This window comes from Penicillium subrubescens (genome assembly GCF_028828155.1).
Source record: "Penicillium subrubescens strain IBT 31985 chromosome Unknown utg000004l_segment0_segment0, whole genome shotgun sequence".
Lineage (NCBI taxonomy): Eukaryota > Fungi > Ascomycota > Eurotiomycetes > Eurotiales > Aspergillaceae > Penicillium > Penicillium subrubescens.
In genome coordinates, this window is record NW_026643154.1 from 49,753 (window position 1) to 76,348 (window position 26,596).

The 26,596-nt window shown below is 49.1% G+C and overlaps 12 protein-coding genes across 12 annotated transcripts; 8 read left to right on the forward strand and 4 right to left on the reverse strand.

Moving 5' to 3' along the window:
• Positions 1-525: 525 nt before the first annotated feature.
• On the forward strand, positions 526-1,255 carry N7473_005114 (uncharacterized protein; the record flags this gene model as incomplete). The annotated part of the gene is made up of 3 exons (XM_057151054.1): positions 526-614; positions 660-761; positions 943-1,255. The coding sequence occupies 3 exons, from the start codon at positions 526-528 to the stop codon at positions 1,253-1,255; spliced, it is 504 nt and encodes a 167-aa protein (XP_057008859.1).
• Positions 1,256-2,928: 1,673 nt separating this feature from the next.
• On the forward strand, positions 2,929-3,753 carry N7473_005115 (uncharacterized protein; the record flags this gene model as incomplete). Its single annotated transcript, XM_057151055.1, has 1 exon — positions 2,929-3,753. One exon carries the CDS (start codon positions 2,929-2,931, stop codon positions 3,751-3,753), a length of 825 nt encoding a protein of 274 aa, XP_057008860.1.
• A 1,144-nt stretch (positions 3,754-4,897) lies between these two features.
• On the forward strand, positions 4,898-6,835 carry N7473_005116 (uncharacterized protein; the record flags this gene model as incomplete). The annotated part of the gene is made up of 5 exons (XM_057151056.1): positions 4,898-5,081; positions 5,137-6,102; positions 6,169-6,234; positions 6,320-6,459; positions 6,536-6,835. The coding sequence occupies 5 exons, from the start codon at positions 4,898-4,900 to the stop codon at positions 6,833-6,835; spliced, it is 1,656 nt and encodes a 551-aa protein (XP_057008861.1).
• Positions 6,836-8,141: 1,306 nt separating this feature from the next.
• On the forward strand, positions 8,142-9,572 carry N7473_005117 (uncharacterized protein; the record flags this gene model as incomplete). The annotated part of the gene is made up of 1 exon (XM_057151057.1): positions 8,142-9,572. One exon carries the CDS (start codon positions 8,142-8,144, stop codon positions 9,570-9,572), a length of 1,431 nt encoding a protein of 476 aa, XP_057008862.1.
• Positions 9,573-9,927: 355 nt separating this feature from the next.
• Positions 9,928-10,728, reverse strand: N7473_005118 (peroxiredoxin family protein; the record flags this gene model as incomplete). The annotated part of the gene is made up of 5 exons (XM_057151058.1): positions 9,928-9,963; positions 10,028-10,174; positions 10,236-10,399; positions 10,479-10,591; positions 10,679-10,728. 5 exons carry the CDS (start codon positions 10,726-10,728, stop codon positions 9,928-9,930), a joined length of 510 nt encoding a protein of 169 aa, XP_057008863.1.
• A 691-nt stretch (positions 10,729-11,419) lies between these two features.
• N7473_005119 (sugar phosphate isomerase/epimerase family protein) lies at positions 11,420-12,577 on the forward strand (the record flags this gene model as incomplete). Its single annotated transcript, XM_057151059.1, has 1 exon — positions 11,420-12,577. One exon carries the CDS (start codon positions 11,420-11,422, stop codon positions 12,575-12,577), a length of 1,158 nt encoding a protein of 385 aa, XP_057008864.1.
• A 635-nt stretch (positions 12,578-13,212) lies between these two features.
• N7473_005120 (uncharacterized protein) lies at positions 13,213-14,962 on the forward strand (the record flags this gene model as incomplete). The annotated part of the gene is made up of 6 exons (XM_057151060.1): positions 13,213-13,364; positions 13,422-13,579; positions 13,635-14,093; positions 14,151-14,274; positions 14,328-14,639; positions 14,701-14,962. The coding sequence occupies 6 exons, from the start codon at positions 13,213-13,215 to the stop codon at positions 14,960-14,962; spliced, it is 1,467 nt and encodes a 488-aa protein (XP_057008865.1).
• A 411-nt stretch (positions 14,963-15,373) lies between these two features.
• Positions 15,374-16,375, reverse strand: N7473_005121 (NAD(P)-dependent alcohol dehydrogenase; the record flags this gene model as incomplete). Its single annotated transcript, XM_057151061.1, has 1 exon — positions 15,374-16,375. One exon carries the CDS (start codon positions 16,373-16,375, stop codon positions 15,374-15,376), a length of 1,002 nt encoding a protein of 333 aa, XP_057008866.1.
• A 1,069-nt stretch (positions 16,376-17,444) lies between these two features.
• N7473_005122 (putative MFS transporter) lies at positions 17,445-19,258 on the forward strand (the record flags this gene model as incomplete). The annotated part of the gene is made up of 6 exons (XM_057151062.1): positions 17,445-17,610; positions 17,668-17,693; positions 17,749-18,034; positions 18,082-18,496; positions 18,579-19,046; positions 19,099-19,258. 6 exons carry the CDS (start codon positions 17,445-17,447, stop codon positions 19,256-19,258), a joined length of 1,521 nt encoding a protein of 506 aa, XP_057008867.1.
• Positions 19,259-19,737: 479 nt separating this feature from the next.
• N7473_005123 (MFS transporter) lies at positions 19,738-21,553 on the forward strand (the record flags this gene model as incomplete). Its single annotated transcript, XM_057151063.1, has 4 exons — positions 19,738-19,910; positions 19,979-20,361; positions 20,436-20,706; positions 20,769-21,553. The coding sequence occupies 4 exons, from the start codon at positions 19,738-19,740 to the stop codon at positions 21,418-21,420; spliced, it is 1,479 nt and encodes a 492-aa protein (XP_057008868.1). The 3' UTR covers positions 21,421-21,553.
• Positions 21,554-21,685: 132 nt separating this feature from the next.
• N7473_005124 (Zn(II)2Cys6 transcription factor) lies at positions 21,686-24,538 on the reverse strand (the record flags this gene model as incomplete). Its single annotated transcript, XM_057151064.1, has 4 exons — positions 21,686-22,681; positions 22,758-24,218; positions 24,292-24,319; positions 24,390-24,538. The coding sequence occupies 4 exons, from the start codon at positions 24,536-24,538 to the stop codon at positions 21,686-21,688; spliced, it is 2,634 nt and encodes an 877-aa protein (XP_057008869.1).
• A 268-nt stretch (positions 24,539-24,806) lies between these two features.
• Positions 24,807-26,242, reverse strand: N7473_005125 (uncharacterized protein; the record flags this gene model as incomplete). The annotated part of the gene is made up of 2 exons (XM_057151065.1): positions 24,807-25,614; positions 25,680-26,242. The coding sequence occupies 2 exons, from the start codon at positions 26,240-26,242 to the stop codon at positions 24,807-24,809; spliced, it is 1,371 nt and encodes a 456-aa protein (XP_057008870.1).
• Positions 26,243-26,596: the final 354 nt, after the last annotated feature.

Consider the following 26,596-nt stretch of genomic DNA (forward strand, 5'->3'; position numbering starts at 1 on the left):
TGAGGTATCACACAACCTTACCCCCAGATGGGCAGATGATCTACAGGGTAAAGCCTCCGCCCTTGAGATTATTGACTCAGAACTCCACGCAAAGAAGCCAAACACTCTTGCTCAACTGCAGTTAGCCTCCAATCAGGAGCCAGAGTCCCCGCCTCGTCAGCCCGTCTCCAAGAGGCCCAACCGTACCAAGACCCTGAGACCACAGTCCCACTGCTCTGGAAGATCGAGAGGCCGTCTTAGCGCATGCAACTTCGAGGGTCGTCTGGCAAGCCACATGGTATCATCGCATCGGCCAATCACTACCGAATTGCCTGATTTGTTCTCGGTCTTTAGGGAATAACAACGGAGAGTTAATTGAGGACCCACCTCACGATCTAACTCTTTGGCTAGTTTCGTGGATGGCGCGGGATGGCGTCGAGGATGCCATCACAAGGGCTGAGAATGGGCTTGAGAGTGGCTGGCTCGGCCATTGCTTGCTTGCTCTCTGTCTTTCCACGACGTCTTACCTGCTTCATATTGAAAGACATGCCACAGCAGTCCTTCCACCACTACTTCGAAGCTTCGTCTTCTTTTACTCTCTTTCTCACCCCAGCACAGACCAAAACCCCCAAAAGGTGAGCCTGCATCCGATCCGTGGTCATGATTGGTCTTGTATTCAGGCATTCCATCCTGCCCCCGCTTCCCCTCCCCACTCAAACTTACAACCTTCTGGACGACTACTGGACTCGACTTCTGTCATCGAAACGCTCATCCCCAGATGGGTAACCCCAGAATGGCGGGGCTGTCAACCAGCTGAGACTACTGGCTCCCTAGTTGATGGCATTTGATGACTTCTTTGTCTCTCCGACCTATGAAATCCACTGGGCCTTGATTGACCCCCTCTGACCATCGAAAGAATGAACTTGGCAACTGGGGAACTATGGAAAACTGCTACTACTGTAGCACTACAACAGCACCCGTCACTGGCACCCGCTCGGCCCTTTCGCCCATTTTGGTGCAAGAACCGTCTCTCGATCGGTATACGATCTTCAATGGCAGCCTCGGCCAGCCCGTCATGAACCCAGTCAGCGTACAGCTAGCGACCAGTCAGGTTGTCTCTCGCCCTGGGATTGTTGTTTCGCGCAATGTACGACTCCGGTCGCACAGCCGAATGTTGAGACTTTCTTCTCCGACCGTAAGCTCCCCCCATGAACGACCGACGAGCGATATCCGGGAATCCTGGGGAATCCTGGGGGGTCTCCTAGAGACGCCTTAGCCTAGTTCCAAGTCTTCCTTCAGCCTCAAGAGTTAGGGTCCACTCGCGTACGCCATACCCGAGGTGGAACGCCCTTGCAAAGAAGACGCCATGGGGCGTCCGACGGGTGGCCATCGCGGGGGGCGGCCAAAGATCTCGGTACCGCGGCCGACAACGCCACGAGAAAGCTTCAATGTGTCCATCTCGTATTGAGCTTCAGTTCTCCTTTGGCTTTATATTTCCTGCTCATCTACGATCTCGAACATTGAATTTTGAAGGAAGGAGTATGAGACCAGTCGTCTGTTCCACTGTTCGTTCGTTGGAGTTTCGTGTTTCCAATTGGCCGGTGCAGCCTCATATTTCCAACTCAGCCAAACTCGAAACTCCAACGAGCTGAGCTGAGATGACCTGGACTGGGCTGTCTGTTTAGCATCCGAGAGTTCAATCCTGTAGTCATGTACAATATGGACCCTGGCTTGTGTACAGCAACTAGTCGATGCCCGAGGTTTCGGGGAAAGAAAGAAACGCCTGCTGTCGTGCACAAGCCCGATCTCCCGACCGGGTCGAACACTTCCAAAATGTATTACTGACTAGAGATTACCGAAACTATCAGATTGATATCACATTTGGCTTGCCATATTGCTTGCTTGCGTGAGTAAACCAACCTGTCTTTGTTTAGATGATGCTATCCCCGCAATTTCTATCAGTCCAGCCTAGAGAAGACTTCGGCCTCCGCGATTCAATAGTTCAAACGGCTACCCGCGCACACGTAAAGGGAGCTGCAGGGACCCGAAGGGCCAAAAAAAGGGGTCGGGTCATACAGACTTCATCTCCTACACTCAGGCCGCTGTATCAAAGTAAATTTTCCACGACAAATTCTCTGTTCAACTCCAATCATGTCCCACCTGAGGTGACCATGAAAGCTGCTCATCATCCTTGCTGAAATCTGTAATTCCTAATGGTCTTGACCATTGAAACTCCTAATTGTGGACTTGTACCTCCGACCCATGGATTATTGGTGGCCATGTTATCCAAGTCAACACCGGACGACTTTTGAATACTCGTCTATCTTATCGAACTGCAAGAATAGATTACATGATATATGCCGACTGGAAAATCACAGAACTGATGTGAATGGCGTTTCAACAAATTGTCTTCGTCAAGTGTAGGTAGGTCGGGACTTCCATCGCGCAAGCCGGGAATACATATGAGCACTTCCGGCGACAGCGGAGGATCTGCCTCTAACTTTCCAAGGTTGCAGCATTTCCATTCAGCATGGTATCATTGCCATTCTGAAATTCTATTCTGTTCATTAAAGAGACTTTAAAATAGCAAAAATGGAAGCAAAGACTACATATACTTACCTTGAACCAAGTTCTTTCCTGGAATGAATAATAATAGAGCGGAGCATCCAGCCCTATTCGGAAGGGCCAAGCGCCAAGCGAAGATTCTCTTGGCCCCGGACTGCCTAAGATCTTTCCTGTGCCCCCAGCACCACACTCTCAGCCAGCATTACTTACGATGTGGATGTGCTGGCAGGCTGAGATGGATTTCTCCAGCGATATAAAAGCTGCTCACGCCCTTCCACACTCCCTCTCAAGTCCAACCTTGACACTCAGGTGGTCGTCGCCAACTCTAATCCAGTCCTGCTGAAATCAGCCAAAACACGCATTGTGAACTCCCTCGGAAACACGATGGATCCCTCACCACCCCCTTATACTGAACACATTCAACACGACCAGAGCCTTGAAGAACAAATTCCCCAATATGTTGCGCCTGCTTACAATCAATCATCCAGCGACAGCAAAAGTCTCCAACACGCAATGGCCAAATTTCCGCCCGCAATGAATGGCTACTTTCAATGGAAAATGACCTCCACATTCCATCTGGGCCTGACGGCGGAACAGAAGCTGTTCGCTGTGTCCGTCCATGCTTCTGTCTTTGGGAACAAGCCATCACTGATTCTATATGATGGGCCGACCAAGGAAGATCCTGTCCTGGCAACGCTCAAGTCTGACAAATGGGGTCGGGCCAGACCCGTCGATCTCACACTCCCGCCTCGTCCACACGGCCACCATACCCATGCGATCGACTTACAAATAGTTCCCGCATCTACGAGCCGCGTTTCTCCAACCTTCGCTTTCGAGACACAAGGGACAGGGAAGGGTGCCGGACGAGAGCGGTTTGAGTGGCGGAAGACACATGGAGATGAGATCAAGGAGCTTGCTACTGGTCACTCCTATGGCTGGAAGCTTGTGTGGCTGTCAGGGCCCATTCACAGTGCTGGCGGGAGCAGGAAAGAGCGAGAAATGGGGGTTGCCAGCGATGGAACGGAGATCGTTGCACTCCTCGCTCACAATGCCTCGTGGAGTATGACGAAGGGATTCCGCTTCGCCTTTTTGGCTACTGGACTAAATGGCACTTTCGGTGAGACTTGGGAGATCATGACTGTCACGTCGGCCTTGCACCTCTGGTATTTGGACTTTCAAGGTGCAATGGCAGCAGCAGCTGCTTCTTGAGTCGCAAAGAACAATCGCACTCTGATATTTGGCCGTTGTTCCCTTTTTTTTTCATCCCGTAATCAACATGGGGCTCCGTGGGCCATGACAACGGTTTTTCAGCAGCTTGACCACCCACAACAGCCCGAATGGCCGTTGAGAGAGTTTAAGGGCTTGTAGAAATTACGTGCTTCGAGAAGTACTGGAGACTTAAGGGAATTCGAAGCCGTGAATATGCCCGACCAAGGTGCAAAGAATGGTTGGGAAGGAGCTGAAGATCTGACTGGACTCGTATCCTAGACGTGTTTCTTCGGAGAAATGGGTGCAGGTGTGCCAAAATTAGTCGCACATTTGATGCGCTCTGAACGTGGAATAATTTTCCCCAACACAGGATCAAAATACGATCTTGATGTTTGCTATGATTGATACTCATATTCTCGGTTGATAGATTGTCTGCGCTTACCCCCATGCATACAATACGAGATGATCTACACGATCGACAGGAGAAGAGATAACAATAGAATATAGATACGACCGTCTGTTCGCCGCGCCTCGTTTCATTGGATCCAAGATGGGGCCAATTGTGATCATCTATGGGGCAGTTTTGACACTCGCACAAGCCATCCACGATGGATGTTCAATCTTGATGGCCAGGGAAAGCATCAAGCTCAAGTCAATATATCTTGATGGCACCCTGAGCAGATTTCGCCCAGTCCGCAGAGAGGGCCAGCAAGGACACAATTCCATGTTCTTGATATGCACCAGACTAGAGTTGGATCCTGAGCTGCTTCTTCTTTGCAAACATATAAGCCAGACCCGACAAGGGAACTTACCCCTCTGTCCAGGAACACGAGGTGGGGGGGACATGGCGGGCGTTGACAGCCACTGTGAGGCTCGTGCGACGCGGGAGAACACGATGGGTTCCACCTATATCTTCATCGCTCAGACGAAGAGGTCTTCTTTAGATCCGTCGAAACTTTACCAGACATGCGGGAGAGGATGTGCCGTTGATTGCAAATAAACAGACTGCGTATATAATAGCGGTCTTTCCCAGCGTCGACTGTCATCAATACAACACCATAGTCGCTCATTTAACAAGTCGCTCATTTTTCTTTTCAAATAATCGACCACGGTCTATCTATAAAAGTAGCCATCTCAAGGAAAGATGGTCTCTAAACCCTTCATCTGGCTTATCTCTGGCCTTTCTTTGTCTTCTCTCTATCAAATCAGTCTATCATTCGAACTGCAGCCAATTGGGTCGTCTTTGGTTGAGACTGATCGACATTCGACCAGAGACAATGATTTCTCCGCGCTCGATCTCCTCAGCAGCGAAACCTTTCTCTGGGGTGGTACGCTTCGAAACTCTTTGGGGAAAAGAAAGGATATTAACATGTCTTCATATAGGATCTCAAAATGGCCGATCCGCGCTGGGTAATCTGACAGTCCATATGCCTGGAGATGCAGAGAACATTATCTCCATGGAGAAGTTTCAGCCTTTGTTGCAGTCCACTCAGTGTACTGATAAGACTATGACCATGGACTTCAAAGACGAGCGATCTTATCAATATGGTCAACGCCTCTGGCAGTGGGTCAATGACGCCGATGATCGAAAATTCGTTTTGGTCGCTGGAAATGGTCATTGCGGTTGGAATGAGCATCGCTTGCCCTTCGTCGTTTCGAACGTGCTGTTCAGCGATGCAAAGAATACGATCAGTGTCATTGGATATGTATCAGATTGGAAGACCGTTGCACATACGTATGAGTTGTTTGTTGGTGGCCATCCTTCGTCCGAGAAGCGTGATATTGATCACACCTTCTCCCTTGATTTCAATCACGCTTTACCTCTGAGCAGCAAGTCACTCTCCATGGGAGATTTCAAGTTCACATATGATTGTGAAGACTGCGGCACCAAGGGCGAGTTTGACTTTCAGTTTGAGCTTAAGACAGAGCTTTTTGTTCCCACAGGAGTGTCCATGACCTTGAGCCCCCACGGAGTCTCAGCAAATTTCAATCCTCGTCTCGGACTTAGTGCCAACTTCACCGGCACCAAGTCTGATGAAATAGAGTTGGGAAAAATTCCCATTGATGGATTGACCATACCTGGGGGAATTCTGGATTTGGGGCCCGAGATCGTTTTCAGCTGGGGCTATGCCCTCGGCCCCATTGTGGGCACTGCAGGCGTTTCGACAGGCGTGTCGATCGGCCTCGAGGATTCAGCCGAGCTCAGGATTGATTTAACCTCGCCTGACGTGTCCGCAAGAGGGTGGACTCCCAAAGTTACCAAGAAGCCGATCACCGTCGATGCTTCCATCAGTGGTGGAATCAAGGTCAATGCCAAAGCCGCCATTCAACTAGCATTGGAAGCTCTGGGTGAGTATTTACGACCCGACGTGAGAAATCAATCTACTTGAACGGATTGTACTGATAAATGAATAGATACTGGGTTTGAAATCGGGCTAGACCTGGAGCCCTGGGCTGGTGCAACTCTGACTGTGGCATCGTGTAAGTTGGCTTACCAACCTCTTGATCGCTTCTCCTGTCAGAGATTGCATGAATTTCTCGGACTAATTGACGATTTCAACGATAGCCTCCGGTTCAGTCTGCCCCGATGACACCGAGAAGCATCATTTTGGCGTCAAGGTCGCACCTTCTGCCGGGGTTAATCTAAATGTCGAAGCCTCCGAGGCTGGCGATGAGAACGAGCCGTTCCTGAGCAAAGCCATTGCCGTATGCATATCCCCAGTACTTCCAGTCAAAGTTGCCAACCATCAAAACAAATACTAATGGTCTAAATCCTGACTAGTCTCTCACGATGCCTCTTCCCTCCATGTGCACTGGCTTTGAGGCCCCTCCAAACGCAGCGGGATCCCCGAGAAAGACCACGACGAAGGCCACGTCTACCCCTCTGCCCCGATTTTCCACCATCATTTCGTCTATCGTCAGTTCGACAACCGCCGCTCTCACAACTTCTACCACCCCCATCACTACGTCTTTCCTTTCTTCGTCCAGCTCAATTTCATCGATCTCGGCTTCATCTCCATACCCATATGTCCGCCGAAAGCGCCATATTGTTGCGCGACCAAACGGACAAGCCCATGCTTAAGCCCCCTTCCGTGCTTTTTCCGTTATTCACCGCATGGTGACTAGAATTCTTTTTTATACCGTTACAATGTATCAAGATCCGTGCAAGGAAATCCTCGATTTCTGCCAGTGTATTACTACAAAATTTGATATCTCCCTCCGTGTTCATTTTCAACCGGAGAAAAACCACTATAAACCCATGAATAAGATCATATTCGCAATGTGCACATGTCTACCTTCACGTAGACCCGCTTGATCGCCAGCATTGAAGGCTGAAGCTTGGCAAGTTAGATGCATCCACTATGGATACATAGGTACTCTCGACCTGATTTGGAGCGATGAGAGTTTCTGCATTGACCTGCCTCCATTCTCTCACGTAGCTTCATTTCTAATATCTGATAAACATAGGATTCTGAATGTTAAACAATCATTCTCTATTTTGCCCGCAAGTGCCGAAAGACAACAGAGGACCACACCCATGGGCGTTATCCGCCGTCAACTCTCGGCAGCTTGACTATTTGGGCCGCCAAGGCATGTTGACTGGAGCTTGCAGCGAGAGAAGTCGATCATGACGAAGGTGAAAGGACAACCGGAGGATAAAAAGGAAAAGTTATAAAGATCAACTAATGATTAGGGAATTAGGGACGTCCAAAGTGAATTCACAGCTGATTAAAGAACACCATTAACAGGCACACCTGCAACGATGACCCTCACCTATTTGCATGTACTATCAACTCTAACCCGAATCTTCTGTTTGCAGACAAATCTAAGCGATGGAAAATGTTTCCATCTATCTATATTTTGGCCCGGCCCATGTGTTATTCACCATGAAACGTACCTGCATGGTATCATTGATGACTATGACAATTGAGTTTCGCGATATTCGTGCAGCGGCGCATTTGGTGACCGCGTGGTGGAGCACGAAAGAAATTTCATCCACCTCCTCCGAGGACTCCGCTCAACGCCCCGTGGTGATCCTAAGCCGACAACAGTCCCTTTCTAGATCCACCCGTGGTACCTTGAGCCAATTTCGTTTTCTGAAGGGACGGACAGTGGATCGATTTAGGGCAGAGTGGCTCATTTCGAATCGCCATTTGTGGCTTTTCATCACACACTTTGATAAGACGCTTATCAGTGGATGCTTCACAGTTTTTGACTTTTGCCTTGGGCGAAAGAATTCACCTTTTTCTCTCCCAAATCATCCTGATATTCCCGAAGCAGCTCCGTCACGATTTTGCCCTCTCGACGTTTATGAAGAACATGAAGCCCCGGCGGGAGGGTCCACCAGAATGACTTCAGAGGCCTTTTGTTCAATGAATCTCACCACCATGACCCGCCCATTCCAACTGCCCAACGATGTGCTCCTCCTAGTAGGAGAACAGTTGGATAACCATGCAGACCGCTGGAACCTAATCTTTATCTCCCAACGCTTTCATGATCTCTTTCTCTCACTGGTTTACCGGACGGTACGGCTGAACCACTGGCGTGACGCTTATTCGTTCATTTGCGCTATCACAAAACGACCTTCTCTTGCTCGAGTAGTGCGCGAGCTTGACTTGAGTCGTTGGCGGAAGGAGTCAATCCCTCAAGCAGACTGGGACGTGCTACAGAGATCCTCCATCTTAAAGGGCCGTCTCGAAGTCTCGTCATATTCTCAGGATGAAACGGCGCAATGGGTGGAACATCTTGCACAAGGTCGCGGTGACACGTGGAGTGCTTTGATGCTGCCATTGCTGACCCAGCTTTGGCAGCTTCATCTCGTCTATTCCATACCTTCCATTTGCTTGAACCGTATCATGCAACGGGCTATCAATAACGAGCGTCCATTCCAGTCGCAACCCGCTTTTCAGCATCTGTCCAAAGTCTCTTTACACCATCGAGAGGACCTTGATCGACCCACAGCCCATGTAAATGCGGGAAATGGCTCTCATGAAGATCAGTCGGCCCTGCTGTTGTCTTTTTTCCAGTTGCCTTCCATGCGCTCAGTTTTTGCCAACTCGGTAGTGGACCCGACTTCGATCTCGATCGTCCCGGATCTTGAGACAGAGGAAACCGAGCAAGTGAGTGTGGCCCGTTCGTCGATTACCGAAATTGACCTACGTCGCAGCAGTGGGAACCGCGGTATGGATGCTTTGATAGCCACGTGTGCAGACCTAAAATCGTTCAAATATCAGCATTCGGATTCGCATCTTACCTCTCACGGCTATCAACCAACTGCCTTCTATCGCTCTTTGACTCGCAGCAAGCGGAGCCTCCAGAGTTTATGGCTTGATCACTATGGCGATCATTATCCTTTCACTTCTGCCGGACTCAATCAAACCCATGATGAATGGTTTGGATCCCTAGCTGATTTCTCGGCCCTCAGAGAGCTTCGCATCCGACTAGCAAATCTTCTTGACATTCGATATCAAAGCGAACCGATAAGCCCTCTCATCAATTCATTGCCTGGATCTCTAGAGATTCTTTACATCGAGGGATGCGAGGAGCGGCATATGGGCATGCTAGTCTCACAACTCCGGACTGTCATCAGAAACCGCCGCTCACAATTCCCTCACCTTCGATGCCTAAATATTGAAGGCTCCTTTCGGAACGCCTCGGCCGATGAGCTTGGTGACACTAGCGCCTCGGCACCCGAGCCCGCCGATGACACCATCAAACCCAAGATTGTGCAAGCTGCAGAGCCATTGCACGAGGATTGTGCTTCTGCTGGGCTGGAATTGCATGTCTATGACCGCACTTTCTCTCAAAAACCCCATTGAGCCTATTTCGGGGCCGTTGTCTTTTTTTTGTGATCTGCGACAGTGTACCATTTGAATTCTGCTTTTTTTTTTCCTCTTGGAAACAGTCGCTCTTCTTCGTCTTGGAGCGTGATGACTTGAATTTCCTGGAAATAGATTGCCCTGATGATGTACATACTCCGACAGTGTCTAGAAGCCTCTTTCTGCATTGTGACTTGAATTCATGATGGACATGCATCGTCTATTGCAGTGTTTAGGTATTCTATCTATGGACTCTCTCAATGAGTGGCAATCACGGGTCACAAAAAAGTATATGTATGGCTTGCTGCTGATTAGGAATTCCGAGCAGGATCCATTTCAGTTTCTAGGACCTCTCTCACAGCGATGCCAGGACGGCGTCAGCACCTGATTTCTGTATTTTGGGTTTACTCCGTTAGCTCATCTATAGACAGGGGTAAGCAATGGGCAACTCTTACCTTGACGGCGCCCCTCTCAGTCTCGATTTGAGCATAGCTGACCTTGCCGTGGTCAATGACAATGGCATAACGACCCGTGCGCCCGGACGCTTCATCAGCCCAGCCAATGCTCTTGGAGAACTGAGCATCGGGGTCGGACAGGAACAGCTAACCGCCGAAAACGGTCAATGATTGAACGTGATACTTAGACGGGGCAGGTGATACTCACGATTTCGTCTCCGCGCACCTCGTTGGCCTTGCCCCAGGCGCTCATGACGAAGGGGTCGTTGAAAGCCACGACGGCGACAATATCCACACCCTTTGCACGGAGCTGGGGGAGGTTCTTAATATATCCGGGCATGTGGTTGACAGAGCAGGTTGGGGTGAAGGCACCTAGAGGGTTTCGAAGTTGAATCATTAGCCCTTGGTTCATTGGCCAATGCGGATTGAATCGAAAATGATTGAGACTCACCAGGAACGGAAAAGAGGACAACCTTCTTGTCCGCCCACTCCTTTGAGGCATTATAGTTAATGGGGATACCACAGGCCTTAATGTCGCCGCTTTCCTCGGACCAGGGAATGTATCTACCGATGGTGGGTGGTTAACGAAGCTCTGGAGTATTGCGGGGAGAGCTTGGAGGGCCCGGGACACTGAGGGGCCGAGTCACTCACTTGAAGACAACGTCACTGGGGAACGCGTCACCGGACTTGAGAGTAGTCATTTTTGTGTTGAGTATAATTGATACGTAATGGAGGGTTGTGAGATGCAAGAATAGTGAAAGAGCATGGGGGAAGGAGGAAACACTGCGGGGCAACTGACACTAACAGACAGACACTGTGAGGACCTCGGGGAAGCGGAGCTGAGTAATCCCCCAAGCGGGTATCACATCAACTGGCCAGTCCGGGGACCGGAGTCCGCCGATAGGTACTCCGAGACTTTGATAATAAGAATGCTTCGAGAAGAGCCTTGTGTCTCGTTTAATATTAACCGGGAAAAATCGAACATGATTTGGCTTGCTGAGCACACGGTTTCAAACTGGTCGCGAGACAAGATAATGATTCCAGACACGCCAACCTCGCCTCTATGACAATTGATGTGTTTTTTTAGCCATTGAGATGAGGCCGCTTTGTTGAAGGGGGATTTTTTTTTTTTTTTTTTTTTCATTATTTACTTCTCAACCATTCAATACATTGACTTCACTCTCCATTACAGGCACATGACATAGTTCTATAAGCTGATAAGGGAAGAGACCCCCGGTGTCTTTTTAAAATGGCCGGTTTGTGGAGGTGGAGTCTTGTGGCGCGGGCCTCCACGGATATTCGATCATCCATTCAACTAATATCACCGGATTCACAACCATCGAGCGATGGGTTCATTCTACCTCCCTCCAAGATTTCCTAATCTAACACAAAATGTTGTCTACTTGGCCTCCAGCAAATATCAATGAGTTTGGCATCGCTACTCTGTCTCTCGGAAACTGGAGGGAGCACCCGCTCACTCCCCGGCTCGAGGCAGCTGCAAAGGCTGGCTACCAATGGATTGATCTCTTCGACGAGTGCTGGGCTGCCTATTTAGAGGAGCATGGACTGCCTGGCGATGATCTTTGGGAGCCGACTGCCGAGAATCTTCGGGTCGCACGCCAGCTAGGTGATTTAGTGAAGTCGATGGGAATGCGCATTGCCTGTACGCAACCTCTTCGCAAGATCGAGGGGATCAAGGATCCCGTTGAACGCCGAGCGACACTTAACCTGGTTGCTAAGCGTTTTCCTTTTATGCGAGCGTTTGATACCGACCTCGTATTCATGTGTGCCAATATTCGCAACGACGACGGTGTCACCTCTGATCTAAAAACGGTTGCTCGAGATCTCGCAGAGCTCGGTGACATGGCTGCTGAATATTCACGCAAGGATGGAGGGCGGATGCTGAAGATCGGTTACGAGGGCCTCTCCTGGGCTACAAGAAATACATGGTCAGCCTCATGGGAAGCTGTGAGGTTTGCCAACCGTCCAAACGTCGGGCTGATTATCGATGCATTCAATATCTTGGCCGTGGAGTTTGCAGACCCTTACAACCCAGCAGGACATGGACGCATTTATCCAACTCTTGGTGAATCTCTTGAAGTTCTCACTGGGTCACTTGCATCTCTAGCCTGCACCGTTCCTGGAGATCGAATCTTCTTTTTCCAGTGTGGTGACGCGGAGCTTGTCAATCCTGCGGCATTTCATCCACCGACAGATCCAACCACTCCAGCTCTCCTTCCTTGGTCAAGAAGCCATCGCCTCTATCCTTTGGAGCAATCGCTTGGGGGCTATATGCCCTTGGAACTGGTAGCTGCTGCTGTGTTTGCGACGGGTTATACAGGACCCATGTCCCTCGAGGTCTTCAATACGTCTTTGGACCAACCTGGGAGTGACGTCGCAAGTGTCCATGCTTCTCGGGGTATCATCAGTCTACAACGGTTGGCGGAGGTTGCGAGAGCGTTGCCTCCTTTTTGGCAGAGTCAAGCCGATGCACAGCAAGCGATATCTAAGGTCACCCGACGCTTGCGAGCATCGAGTCAACGGCTATAGGCTCACGGACTCACTCAGTGACTCCCCGTGAAGCAGTGATCACATTTTGAGCATCGAGGTAAATAGCGTGGTTTATCATTCATGTAGTACAAATGAAATAACTTCCTCTGAAGCCTTGTCAAGGTCGATACCAAACTTGCGCAACATATTTCGGCAAATCTCTCTTTGTAAAATACCAAAGGCCGGAGAGAACCTTGTCTCGAGGGTGAATCTTTTCTGTTTGTCTGTTTATGCACAATACACGACAAAGGCGTCCAGGATATGTGGGTAAAGTAGGATGATATGGATTAGATTCATTTGGCAGATCCTCTGCCGGATGAGCGATTTGATCATTCAAGTATACATCAGCCTCAGAGACTCATGGAAACGGGTCTTGATTTACCCATACTGCACTCTTTTGGAGATTGGCTGGTGCGGAGAAACCCCGCTCCTCTGATGGATTATTCCCTCTTGATCAACAGGTAGGGATGGATCCATCCGGCCATTTAATTTGGCTGCCGGTGTAGAGGCCTAGCATCAACCACGTTGTAGGCTCATAGTTCCAGTGTGACCTTTATAAGTATTTGCAAATCCCTTCAGAATACTTCCAAAACAACAGCAAACTATCATTTGATACAGATCAATTGCTTCATACGATGGAAGTTCTTGATGTCGATACCTTGGTCTGTGGCGGGGGCATGTCTGGTATGGCGTGTGCTGCATTTGCCGCAGAAGCTGGGGCCAAAACGCTAGTGATAGAGAAGCAAGGGGGGATTGGCGGATCTTCGAGTCTTTCTGCAGGCATGTTGTACGTTTGTCGCGTTATCCTCGTCGTTCACAAGTTGTTGACATCCCAATAATGAAGCTGGGCACCACACACATATGACAAGCTGAGGTCGTGGGTGCCAAATGGGGATCCTGAATTACAGCGTGCATGGTTAGATGAGTATCTACCAGCAGTACAGTGGATGCGCGAAAATGGTATACCTACTGCGAAGCGATTTGATGGCATTATGACCATTGGTAAGCTGGCTGTCGGGTATTCATTCACGGGTTACATCTGCTGAAAATCACCCAGGAATTGGATTTCCAATCCAAATGTCGTTTCTCCATAAGTCTCACCAACAACGTATAGCTGCAAGCGATAACGGTTCCCGCATCTTGACGAACACATCGATTGTCAAGCTTACTCAAGATGACCCCGGGGTACCGGGGTCTCGCATCAATGGCGCAATCATTTGCGAGCACAATCCCGGGGGCTCCGTCATTTATTATCAAGTGAAGGCTAAGCTAGTTGTTTTGGCTACTGGTGGCTTCCAGGGGTCCCCCAGCATGACAGCCAAGTATCTCGGCCATGGGGGTGACAATATTTTCGTGCGTTCCAACCGGGGCTCTGTCGGTGATGGCCTAAGCTTGGCTATTGCAGCTGGAGCTGGAACAAGCAAAGGGCTCAATACTTTCTATGGCCATTTACTGGCAGCCCCTCTCCGAGCCGAGGATGCCAGCCCACACGATTATTTGCCTTTGGCTCAGTATCGTAAGTGATACTAAACGTCTTGGCTAAAGAAAGATTTGAGTCCTAATTATCTACCAGAAAGCAAATACTGCATACTTCTAAACGAAGCCGGTCGCCGTTTTACTGACGAGACAATGGGTGATGAAATAGTGAACCAGTACTTGGCCAAGCAGGAAAAGCGCCGTGGGTTTCTGCTATTCAAGTGAGTACTTTTCATATGAGGGAACCCTTTCAGAACTAATCTAGTGATATTAGTGAGATAACACGCCGTCAGCACTGCATGGGCGCACTTTTCCCTAATGCAGGTGATGTTGATCGATTGCAGAAAGCCCGTGACTACGGCTGTAACGTGGGAAAGGCATCCACACTAGGCGAACTCTTTGAGATCCTTCGTACTTGGGGAGTAGACCACGTTCAAGCAGCAGATACAGTTGAGAAATACGATCAAGTCGTCCGTCATGGCCAAAGGAATCTCGGCCTCGATGCCCCAGTTGGTCGTGCGGGGGCTCCTCCGAGTCCATTGGTTGATGGCGAAGGTCCATTCTACGCCATGGAGGTCCAACCATCGTATGTCTCCAACGTTCGCTGCCTATTTGAGCATCCAATGAGTCTAACTATTCATTCTTAGTATAACCTTCACCTACGGGGGCATTTCAATTGATACCCAAGGGCGTGCGTTGACTCGCGATAAGACCATTATACCGGGATTACTCGTGGCTGGAGTTGACGCAGGAGGGTTCAGCAACTTGGGCTATACTGGAGGCCTTGCACTTGCCTTTGTGACTGGTCTGTGGGCGGCCCGATCAGTTGCACGAGAGCTGGGGCTGGTGGAGCCATGTCTGCCAGCTGCTGATGCAAGAGACTCTCGGCCTCTTCAGAGCCGTCTATAGACTTCTGCTATATCTTTCTTGCAATGAGAGCTTTGCTACATTAGACAAAGCAAGCGCTAGATCTACTTACGGAATATGCCTGAAAGAAGTACAGAATTTTAGACCGACTAGATTGGGAAATACTGTGACGCAAGAGTAGCATGTCCCGCATTGCCCATGGTAATGGAATGTTCATCTCGCCCCGTAGAGCCCCCAATTTGATATCACCAATCTAGAGACCATACTTGTTAGGGGGCATCCCAAGTAAACCCGTTTCATCTTTCTATTGCAGCAAGATCCAATGAGGCCTTAACATGTAATATTGACTATCCAGGCCTTAATATATGACAGAACTCGAAGCAAGTTTGCATTCTATAAAAGTGCAGGCTCTGTTCACATATGTCAAGTCCCATGACCTTAGGCCCATTGCCTTCAATTTTCAGCAACAAGGACGCCACGATAACGCATTTTGCCTTCTTCCAGAGTCTTGAGGCTTTGCTTGACTCCTTCCAGTGTCATGGGGAAAGTCATGTTGATAGGTTTGATATTATGCATGGCGGCGAAATCAAGCATGTCGCGGTGAACCTGCCTCGCGGAAACGATTCCTCCTTGAATACGGAGACCGTTCAACAGTACAGGCATGTACGGGATCTTCAATTCGTTCTCGTCGACGGAGAGGGGCGAGATGACACCGTTTGGAGACATCACGCTCAGATAAAGCTCCCAGTTCGGTTGGCTACTGGTAGTCACAATAAGATTGTCGATGGGCTGCTCCAACTTCAGTTCCTTCGAACCTTTGGTTGCATAGAACTCCTTTGCGCCTAACTTCAATGCCTCTTCTTTCTTGCTATCGGTCCCCGAGAAGACGACCACCTGGCAACCCATCTTCGCGGCGAATTGAATAGCCAGATGACCCAGCCCTCCTACTCCGACAATGCCAACTCGAGCCGTAGAACGAACTTGGGCAACGTGAAGAGCGTTGAAAACGGTCGATCCGCCACACATAAGTGGACCAGCGTCCTCGTTGCTTATGTTGTCAGGAATTTTGAACAAGAATGCTTCACGCCACACAGCGTGAGTACCGAACGACCCTTGATCAAGATCCGCGTAAGCATACATCTTGCGCTCCGCACACATGGTCTCCCAGCCAGTGAGACAGTGACGGCAGTGACCGCAGCAATCGTGCTCATACCCCCAACCCACTCGATCGCCTTTCTTCAAAATATGAGCATCTGGGCCAGTTGCTTCGACGACCCCAGTTCCTTCGTGGCCTAGCGCCATATCGGCATTTCGGTAGTGAACATCGGTGAAGCAGACGCCTGAGTGCGTGATCCGAATGAGTACATCGTCGCGCTTCAGGTCGGGTCGCTCGGTTGTCCCTTGCACAATGGTTCCGTCTTTCGATCCCTTGAATACAGTAAACTCGATCGGCATGGTTAAAAGATTCGAAGAGAAGATTGTCTTGAAAGAATATTACTGACGCGGAAACTTCGCTAGATACTTGTGGCATGCTTTGCTTTTAAGGACTTGGTCGTTGGATTGTTACGTCACCTTCCATTTCAATGGAAACATGATTGCTATATGGTAGTAGTGGTGGTGTTGAGCGAGGTAGCTTCCTGAAAATAGAGTTTCGATCTCGGTGTAAATGGATGGTTTGGGATGCAATTTGGTGAGCTAGGACGGATCTGTACGGATTTGTTCGGGTCGCTGATATCATCGCTGTTGGACCTTGTTTTCGACTTGTCAGTTAGGCGACTGTATAAGATGACCCATAAGGTTGTCAAGCATCGATGGCATCAACACTTGAACCCAGTTGTGGACCACTTTAACCTTGGGACAGTCCAGGCTCAAGTTCTCACTCCTAGCCTGGGTGGCCGATCGAGGCAAAGTTTCTATTCGTGAAGTCATTCCGTGGCCGCTGATGGCCTGCCAGGAGACGACAAAGGCCACGCGCTAACTCGATTTTCACTGACATCAGGCAAGTGGCTTCAGAATCAGGATAGTTGAACTAGAGCGAAGGGGCGTGAATAAGACACTATCAGAGAAGTTGTCTTTATGAAGACAAACTATGCAAAATTCAAAAGGAATCTTGCATTTTTTTCTGCTTGTGTGTCTCGTTATGCTTTCATAAAGAATAATTTACTGGCACAGTCAAAATCTAACTGGAACCGGCCTAGTCAACCAATTCCGTGTACTCCGTATATGAATTGCAGATAATCATCACTCACACATTCACACGTTCACCTGGCCTCCACTCTTTTTTGACGAAGCCGACGATAGCCTTGTCCTCCACCGCCCGGCGGCAGACAGTGGTCCGATTCTGCCCGAGATGTTCAGGCGGTGAGACTGGCGACATCGGCCGTCCCAATCAGGAAAGTGTCGAAAAGTTAATTTGGGTGTTTTCTTTTGTTGTTTACGCGCGTTCGAAGTTTTCTAGACTTGATTCAAGGTTTCGCGTGGAAACATCTTTAGAGAACTATCTAGTATTCCTGGGAGTGAGGAAATGATTCAATTACCCCATGTTGGCCCTGCCAACGACCCCGCACATCTCTCCGACAAGGATGCAGCGTTAGCAGTCGTGAGCGATGTGGCCCAGGAGATCGACCCGGTGGTTGGAAAAAGGGTGCTAAGGAAGATCGACCGGTACTTCATGCCAGCGATGCTAATTGGTAGGTTGAAAACTTGACTCATCGAATAGATCTTGGTCTAATCAACTATCAATTTAGGTTACGGCTTGGTCTACTATGACAAGGCAAGCTGAAGTTGACAAGAATCTTGTCTAGGACAACTACTGACATCTTTTCTAGGCGATTCTTGGCAGTGCTGCACTGTTCGGCATGACAACCGACCTATCATTGAAAGTTACCGACTATTCAACATCTCCGCCTTCAGTTGATACATCACGTCTCAGTTGGGCCACATCAATTTTCTATTTTGGAATGTTGGTCGGGCTTTATCCCATGACATTTGTGTTGCAAAGATTCAATATTAGACACGTTCTCGGTCCTGTTGTTCTCCTGTGGGCAATTGTTTGTGCGGCCACTGCTGGTGTCACGTCCTGGCAAGGATTGTTCGTACAGCGGTTCTTCCTTGGTACGTTCGTCGTCCACACTACAATGCATCCATCTAACCTCAAATAGGTTTCATCGAGAGTGTGATCCCGACTAGTTTCATGACCATTGTCAGTGGCTACTATACGCAGGAGGAGCAAGCTCTTCGGCAAGCCTGGTGGTTTTCAGGCACTGGCTGGTTCACCATCATCGGCGGTGCCATGAACTATGGCTTTGGTCAAATCACCTCTGGGTCCTTAACCAGGTGGCAGTATATCTATATCCTTGCTGGAGCCCTGACATTTCTGTTTGGCCTCTGGTGCTGCACCATTCCCAACTCACCCGTCTCGGCCTGGTTCTTGACTCCAGAGGAGCGGATGGTGGCTGTGGAGCGACTTCGAAAAGGTCAAACCGGTGTTCGATGCCAGAAAATCAAGTTTGATCAGATCAAAGAGTCATTGACCGATATTAAAATCTACCTAGTGGCTGTTATGATGGCTTCAGCGTGAGTTTCCCTTGAAACATACTGCGGGATATCTGGTTACCTATACTTGCAAACTCTAATCCCATGCTAACATGACTCTTAGGTACACAATCAATGGCGCCATTTCTGGCTTTGGGCCTTTAATCGTCTCAACCTTCGGATACGACACCCTTGACTCCATCTTATTCCAATTTCCCGTGGGTGGCATTTGCGTTATATTCATTCCGCTGTGCGGATATATCTCCACTGTTGTCCCCAATACGCGAATCCCGATGCTCATTACTTGTTGTCTACCTGTTATTGCCGGGTGTGTGATGATCTGGAAATCACACTGGGGATATCATCCCGCCGTTCCGGTCGTCGGTTACGCGCTGACTGGTTTCTTTGGGCCAGTCGTCAGCCTCATCATCACAGTTGGCGCAAGCAATGTTGCGGGAGCCACTAAGAAGACAATCATGGCTGCCACGGTCTTCGTCGCCTATACAGTCGGCAATATTATTGGACCACAGCTTGTCAAGAGCAATACCAAGGCCCAGCATTATCCAGAGCTATGGACAGGCATGGTGATATGGTTGGTTTTATTCTTTAAAATTAGACTGATATGCTCACTAACAGCTCTCCAGCTATTCTATCACCATCACTGCGGCCGTTGCCTTGTATGTGGTCTTGTGGAGGGAAAACAAAGCTCGGGAGGCAATCGAACTTGATGAAGTGCAGCGTGACAAGACCGCTTTTGATGATCTCACTGACAAGCAGAATCCGTTCTTCCGGTACGCTCTATAAACTCGGCAGATGAAATCGTTCGTGCGAGGAACGGTTTACTCTGCACTTTGAGCCCCGGTCAACCTGGGACGGCAGATTTTGGAATCTGCGAATGCCCGACGCCTATTGATTCACTCTAATACGTGATAGCTTTAAGGAATGATCTTGAATGCTCCTTCGGGAATCAAGAGATATTAGTTCACACTTTCCGTCGAATGTTTGCGGAACTACCTCCATACGAGTCATCCATACTGGATGTATTATCATTATTGCCATTTATCACCGATATCTATCTGATAGGCAGCTCAACTCAATCCCCGAACCGACGATCTCTCGTAATATTTCATCTCAATCCCGGTGGCGGGCAATCATTGTGGTCAGCAAGGCCGTCCGTCACGGAATCTTCAAGATTCCGGTGTTCTCTACCCCGCTATATTTCGTTGTTATATCGACATAATCACCCCAATGATTCGACAAAATAAATCTCACTTGTTCTTGCAATGTCAGACGTACAGAAATCTGAAGTCTGCGTTCTATCAGATGGCTTTGCCGCGACTCGCGATCCCAACTTTGAGGTGACGTGGAAGGCGGCCGACACGGAAAATCCGAGAACCTGGCCAGTATGGTACAGATGCTTTGTTGTGGCCGCCACATCCTTCTCCACCACAATAGTGTATGTCTGATTCAACTAGCTGTCGTGACACCTCAGCGATAACAGTCAATAACACTTTGACTCCTTAGAATCATGTACACGACAATGTATACCTCGGGTCTCGACGGAATGCAGGACGCCTTCAATTCCTCGGAAACTGTAGTGCTTCTGGGTCTGACCACCAATCTTTTCGGCCTTGGGATCGGATCAGCTGTTCTTTCCTCACTTTCTGAAATATATGGCCGAAGGCCTGTCTACGTTGTCTCTGTTTTACTCTTTGGCATATTTGTCCTGCCTGTGGCGCTTGCGAAAAACATCGAAACGATCTTGATTAGCAGATTTTTCAGTGGTTTCTTCGGGGGAGTCTCGATCTCAAGCGGACCAGGCAGCGTTGCTGATGTGACTAATGATCAATATCGTGCTCTGGCGCTGAGCTGCTGGAGCCTCGGGACTATGAATGGCCCTGTCTTAGGTATGCACTGGAGCCCAGATTGGCCCAATACCAATGACTGTTTTCTAAGAAATCGTTACGAAACGTTCACATAGGCCCTATAATTGGAGGCTTCATATTTCAGTATCTTGACTGGCGCTGGATTAATTGGATCGTTTTGATCAGTACTGGGTTTTCACTTATCTTGATGTTTCTGGTCAAAGAGACATACGCGCCCACCCTCCTTCGCAGACGGACCAAGAAATTGCAGCAAGAAACCGGTGATCTTCGTTGGTGGTGCCAATTTGACCACGAGCAGACGGGACTTCAAATGTTGAAAACTAACTTGATCCGTCCTATTCGAATGATTTTGTTCGAGCCGATTTGGTAATTAACATGAAATTCTTCTTCCATATGTTTCATTGTCTCATACGCTAACTCAACGGCAGTATTTTCTGGAACATATATATAGGCATTGTCTATGCGGTTCTTTTCCTGTGCTTCGTCGCCTATCCTATAGTCTTTGAGGAGCATCGGGGTTGGTCTCCGAGTCTTGCAGGGCTTGGTTACTGTGGCATTGGAATCGGAACTGCCATTGCGGTGATTTCAGAGCCTTTGATCAGAAAAGTTATCAATTTACACCCTTCAGATCCAAGCACAGGCCGACCAGCCCCCGAGGCTGCGGCATGGGCGGTATGCCTAGGAAGTGTTCTCATCCCAATTGGAGAGTTTTGGTTTGCATGGACCGCTAAACCGTCGATCCATTGGATACTCCCGATCCTGGCAGGTCTTCCATTTGGGTTGGGCAATGGTCTGGTTTTCATCTATGCTACAAACTACATAGCTGGAAGCTATACGGTTTATGCAGCCTCGGCCATGGCAGGCAATTCGATTGTGAGATATGGCCTTGGTGGCGTTCTCCCTCTTGCTGGGTCCAAGATGTACCACACGCTGGGGCCCAACTGGGCTGGGACCATGTTGGCCATCATTGAGGTCGTATTGATCCCCATTCCATTTTTCTTCTACAAGTTTGGCCACAAGATCCGACTGCGAAGCCCGATGATTGTGGGGGAAATAAGGAATCGGGCATCTGGCAAATGATTGTAGATAGCAAATGATTGAGATGGCAAATCGTGACGATAAGCTATATTTGATATTTTCCGAGCCCGCGAGTCACACACGGTGTAAGAGGTCGCGTATTTCATGCAGTTCATGGCCAAGTATTTTACGAACAAACCTACACAGAATGCTCTCATTCTGCGCATTTGTCATGACAAGAATACCATTAATACTTTTACTAAGAACTTTGTGCCTTTCTACGAATACCAAGCCCTTATCTGCGATCAACTGATCAGCCATTAAATTATCAATCCCATACAGGTAGAATCTGGGAATCAAGGCCATTGGAAAACAGGGATTGTAACCATTCCATTCCACCGTTTATGCTTTCTCCCGGTAACGGCGCGTCCAGACCCATTTCAAATGGTACAGTATCGTATATCTGTGACGAACTAGCCCCGTGATCACGACCGTCACGAGTCTCCATGCAGCCTCTTGTTTCAAAATAGGCTTCTGCCTGACAGTGCATGTGTCCTGTTGGGTATGGGAAATCCTCCGGCCTGTGCGAGCTGTCATTTCTCAAGGCAGGACGACGACCGCCAACAAAATCCAACATTGAGGCAGCAGCTCCAGCTCGTGCCTGTGTCGTATCGTTTCTCTGGTGATTTTGTGGTTCTGTGGCTCCTGGAATCGCTCCAGCTTCCGGCTCTGAAAGAATATGATTGTTGTCAATGACGTGGGCGTAGTTTCGAGCTCCTATTGGAGTTTGTGACGAGTACAGCGGCGGCCGAATGGTCGGATTGACCGTCGTATATTGTTTGGGTGGATTTCTTTCATCATTTGGGGTTGACTGGACTAAACCAGCGGCGGGTAGAAGAGTAGATACACTGCCGCCAAAGCGAGATGTGCGGTCTGATGGTGAGTCATGGGAGCTCAGAATAGCATCTGCTATTTGATTCAGTTTCCATACAGTTTGGACCATTTTACCAGACATCCATGTTTTGCGACAATGCTCCCATAGAGACTTGGTAGCCCTCAGCGTCAGGGCCCCATAGGAGCTTTTGAATGAAGGCTGTTTGATAATAAGCCCTAGTGCAATAATGGTAGCACTAGTCAAGTAATGCAAGAAAGGAAACGTGTACTTCGGATGTTCTTCCGGTACGTTTCTGAAGTCATCGATGATTCTCTGAGCCAGGCGCATACAGATGACCTCGTTCTCTACTGCTTCAGACAGTGAATCATTGTTGCACCGCACTTTTTGAAGCATGGGCTTGCGGATCAAAAGATAAAGCGAGCACCACCTCTGCTTTGGTGTGTTAGCTCGGTGTCATCCACAATTGACGGAATGGAGGTGAGAAAGATGGGAAGGGGGCCCCCACGATACGCATCATGAGATGTTGCTTCACTTGCCACCAGGCCAATCCTTCACTATTATAATTATCTTCGTGATAGGGGTCGTGGGTGAATTCCTTTTGAAGGCCTTTCTGTGATTGGGTTGTCAGGTGCTCAAGGTACTCGTTGAGCAGAGGACTTGTGGTTGCCTCCGATGTGGTGGCCCCGTAGAGAGCTTCCCACACTTTCCCGATGACTTTGGAATAGCTAGTCATAGCTATCAGATAGGGAACTGACGTAGAAATTCCTTCCTTGTCTGACATGTTGACCCTCGTTGCAAGCTGAGTCGTTTTATGGGTCGTTAGCCATTCATCACTGACATTGTCAGGAAGTCCCACGTCAACATTGATATCTTGGATGAGGAATGGACGACCAGTTTCGATGGCCAACCTTCGATCCAACAGGTAGATGCACCACCATAAACGACGAGCCATCTGGCTCTGGAATGGTGACATTGCGCTGACAACCCGTTCCCTCTGAAGGCCAAGATGATGTGCATGCGATATTGCGAGTGCCAGAATCTTCTCGGCAGATCCGTGCGCATCAAGACGAAACAGGTAAACAACCATTAGCATAACTGTTTGTAGGACAAGTATTTGATCCTCGCACTGCCGGAATCCATCAATCAGGTCACCAAACATATCTCTGGCGGCGCTGTATAAGCTCCAGCCAGCAGAATAGGAGCCTTGATCCTCTTCTAGACGCGAGGATTCCACACATCTTCCATTGGCAATGCCGAGTAAAATGTGAGCGGTTCGCACACGGTGACTGCCGCTCTCCAATTGACCGTCTGATTGGCGACCGAATCCGGATCTCCACAGATCATCATAAAGTTTCCACAGACTTGGAAGGTGGAGAAACGGCACAAGAATATGCACCTCATCACAAAACGTGTGCATAAGACTGTCCCACTGTCGTCGATTGGGCGCGATGCGATGGGCATCCAAAACCTTTTGAATGAGGCCTGTCTGTTGTTCTGGTGACAAATCCGATGATTCGTTTGGTGAGGGTGTGAGACGTGATGTAAATCTTTGACTTGGCGATGCAGAGCGAAGTCTCTTATATTGTACACCCATCTGCTCTAGCCGTCCCTCAACGACAGTGAGATTGTGTGCAATGGACGTCTCGCCAGAAAACGCCGGAACTTGCAGCTGTGGACTCGGATTTCGAGTGCTCGATCCATAAACCGAGCCATTTTCCCGCCTTTGATGTGGAGAAAGCCCTTCAATGGATTCTCCATGAGTCTGGTCGGGTTCACCCCGTCGACGTCTTTCTGGCTCTTTCACGAGGCCCAGTTGACGCTCCACTCGACTCATGCGAGATGCCAAACCTTTGGATCCTGCAGAAACATGATCTGCAGCTCGCCATCTTCCCCGCATATCTGTACCCACTCGCTGACAGTCCCGTCCCTTGATTGTACAAGCCTGACAGGGAGCATTCCCATCGCACTGTCACAAAAGAAAAGTAGGTCAAATATCAGTGAAGTTCGCATCGACGCCACTCGCCCCTTGCAGCTCTTACTTTAATCTTGCGTCGCTGGCAATGAACACTATTGTAAACAGTTCGTTGGCTGTCAGGAATTTTCAATTTATACAAGCAGCCCTGGGGCGAATGCTTACCATGCCTTCGAAGCGTATTTCCCTCTTTTCGCTTTTTTGGGTGAAGACCGAACATCCTCTTTGGGACGGTCATCGAGTTCTGTTTCATAGGTGCGTCGCTGACTATGGTCCGGTCTCTGTGAGACCTCTGCTGAGATAGCGCTTGTCATTGCGAGCCATGAGGAAGAAGGGAAGGTAAATTCCGCTGAGGTCGCTGACGGAATTAGTGTGGGGAAAGACTAGTGGGGTCCTTCGGAACAAACGGGATCTTAAGTTTTGGGGGCGGAATAGGACAATCGGTACTCCGTAGATAGTATTAATATTAGTTATCACGGAATCATTACGAGATACATAAATAAATTCGATTGAGATAATCGCAAAGTGTAAATCTTTTCGAAATTCATGGCTTCAGCCGACATTTCAGATCCGTAGAATCCCTTAGCGGCTAAATTCAAATGCCCACGCCGTGCTAGCATCGGTTTGGAAGATGGGGAAAGTCAACACATCACCCGAATAAGTATGCGAGACGATACCGCGATTGCTGGGGGAATCCACCTCTTGATACACGGATGTGCCAGCAAATCCCCAGGTTTGAATATCTACCGTCCCTTCAGACGGAAGCCCGACCGCACTCATCCCTGTCACGGTGATCTGCCAATTTCCCGCCGTAATGCGCGTTCCTGACAGAATGCGAACCTTGTCCGAGTCAACCGTGGCATAGACGTCGAACAGGCGATCTCCAGTGCCGGAGGTTTCGACGCGGTGGCCGGTCATGTTCCCCTTGTAGTATTTATATACCTGGAACTCGGGAGCCGGAGCGTAATCGGTCGCATTATAATCGGTCGGATCCGATTTTTTAGTCAAGAGATTCGCCATGAGGTCGTGTAGTGTCCATCCACTTAGCCAATTGCCACGCAACCCAAAGGCATTGTATCTTTCCAATCGTGAGATCCACCACGCAGCCCCAGCGGGGACTTGTTCGCCGTAATTGGCATACTCGTTGATGTTGATCTGGCGATCAGGGAGATCATAATTCTTCAGAAGCGTCGCAAGTGTGCTGTTTGTGTTTTGAAGATCATTGTCCCAGTCGTTCGTGGCGCCTTCCAAATGATAGGAATATTGTTCGGGAATAGTCTTGTTTCCTGCGATCTGAGCCAGCCAGTTGCTCCACCAAGTGTTCCCAGAAACTGGGCGATAGGCCAACGATGGGCCCGAGATCTGGACGGAGTGGAAGCTTGGGTCCTCGCTGTGCAAAAGATTTGCCCGGCATTAGAACTTGATTCAATGGGGAATTGAGGACCTGACACATACCGAAGCAGCTTATGAGTGCGAATGTATAAGTCAATCCACTGCTGCTGATCGCGTTCCCAGAAGATACTAATATCGGGTTCGTTCCAAATATCCCAAACCAGACCCTTCAGTGCATTATTTTTCTTGAGGTCCTTCATCAGGGTTTTGACGAACAAGTCATAATCGGACCAGTCGCCTCCATCACCAGGCCAGACCGTCGAAGAGTTGGTATGGTCAGTTCCCCACACGTCGTGCGGTAGGAGAATGAATTCAGCACCGTATTTGCGACAAGTCCGGTAATTTGACAGCGTTGACTCCAGGCGACCTTTGTATTCATTCAATCCCCAGATCCAACCTCGGGCGGGCGCTTGAAGCTGTGCGCCTCCAGCACGACCATAACGGAATCCTATATCGGTGTACCAATGATCGGGGATCTGATTCGGTGTATCGGGGATACCATAAATGAAACCAGAAGCCCAGTGGACAGGTTTCCCTTTAGACACGCTGAGGTTGACGGTGGCTGTGAGGTTGTCTGCCGTTACCAAACCAGCGGCGAGAAGAGATGCGAAAACACTCCACAACATGATGTCCAAATACTTCTCTGAATTGCGCAGTCTTTCTTTCCGTTTCGTTTCATCGTCGAAGTGCAGCTTGGGCGTCCTTTTATCTCAATTCTGAGTCCTCTGGATCCCACATCTTCTCCGAAATCCCCAGATCTCATCTTTGCGGCATGTTGTCCATTTCCTTTCCGTGGAGGAGGGGATTTGTGGGGTTGAATGCGGAGCTCCGGGGATTTGGCAGTCTATTTGTCTGCAAACCGGGTGAACAGACCCCTGAAGTGGTGGCTCTTCCCGAGCTCACTCTGCAGAATGTTAATTTGTTCATAAGGATACGTTCTCCGGTGGGGAGACACTACGTTCTACAGGGCTCCAACCCTG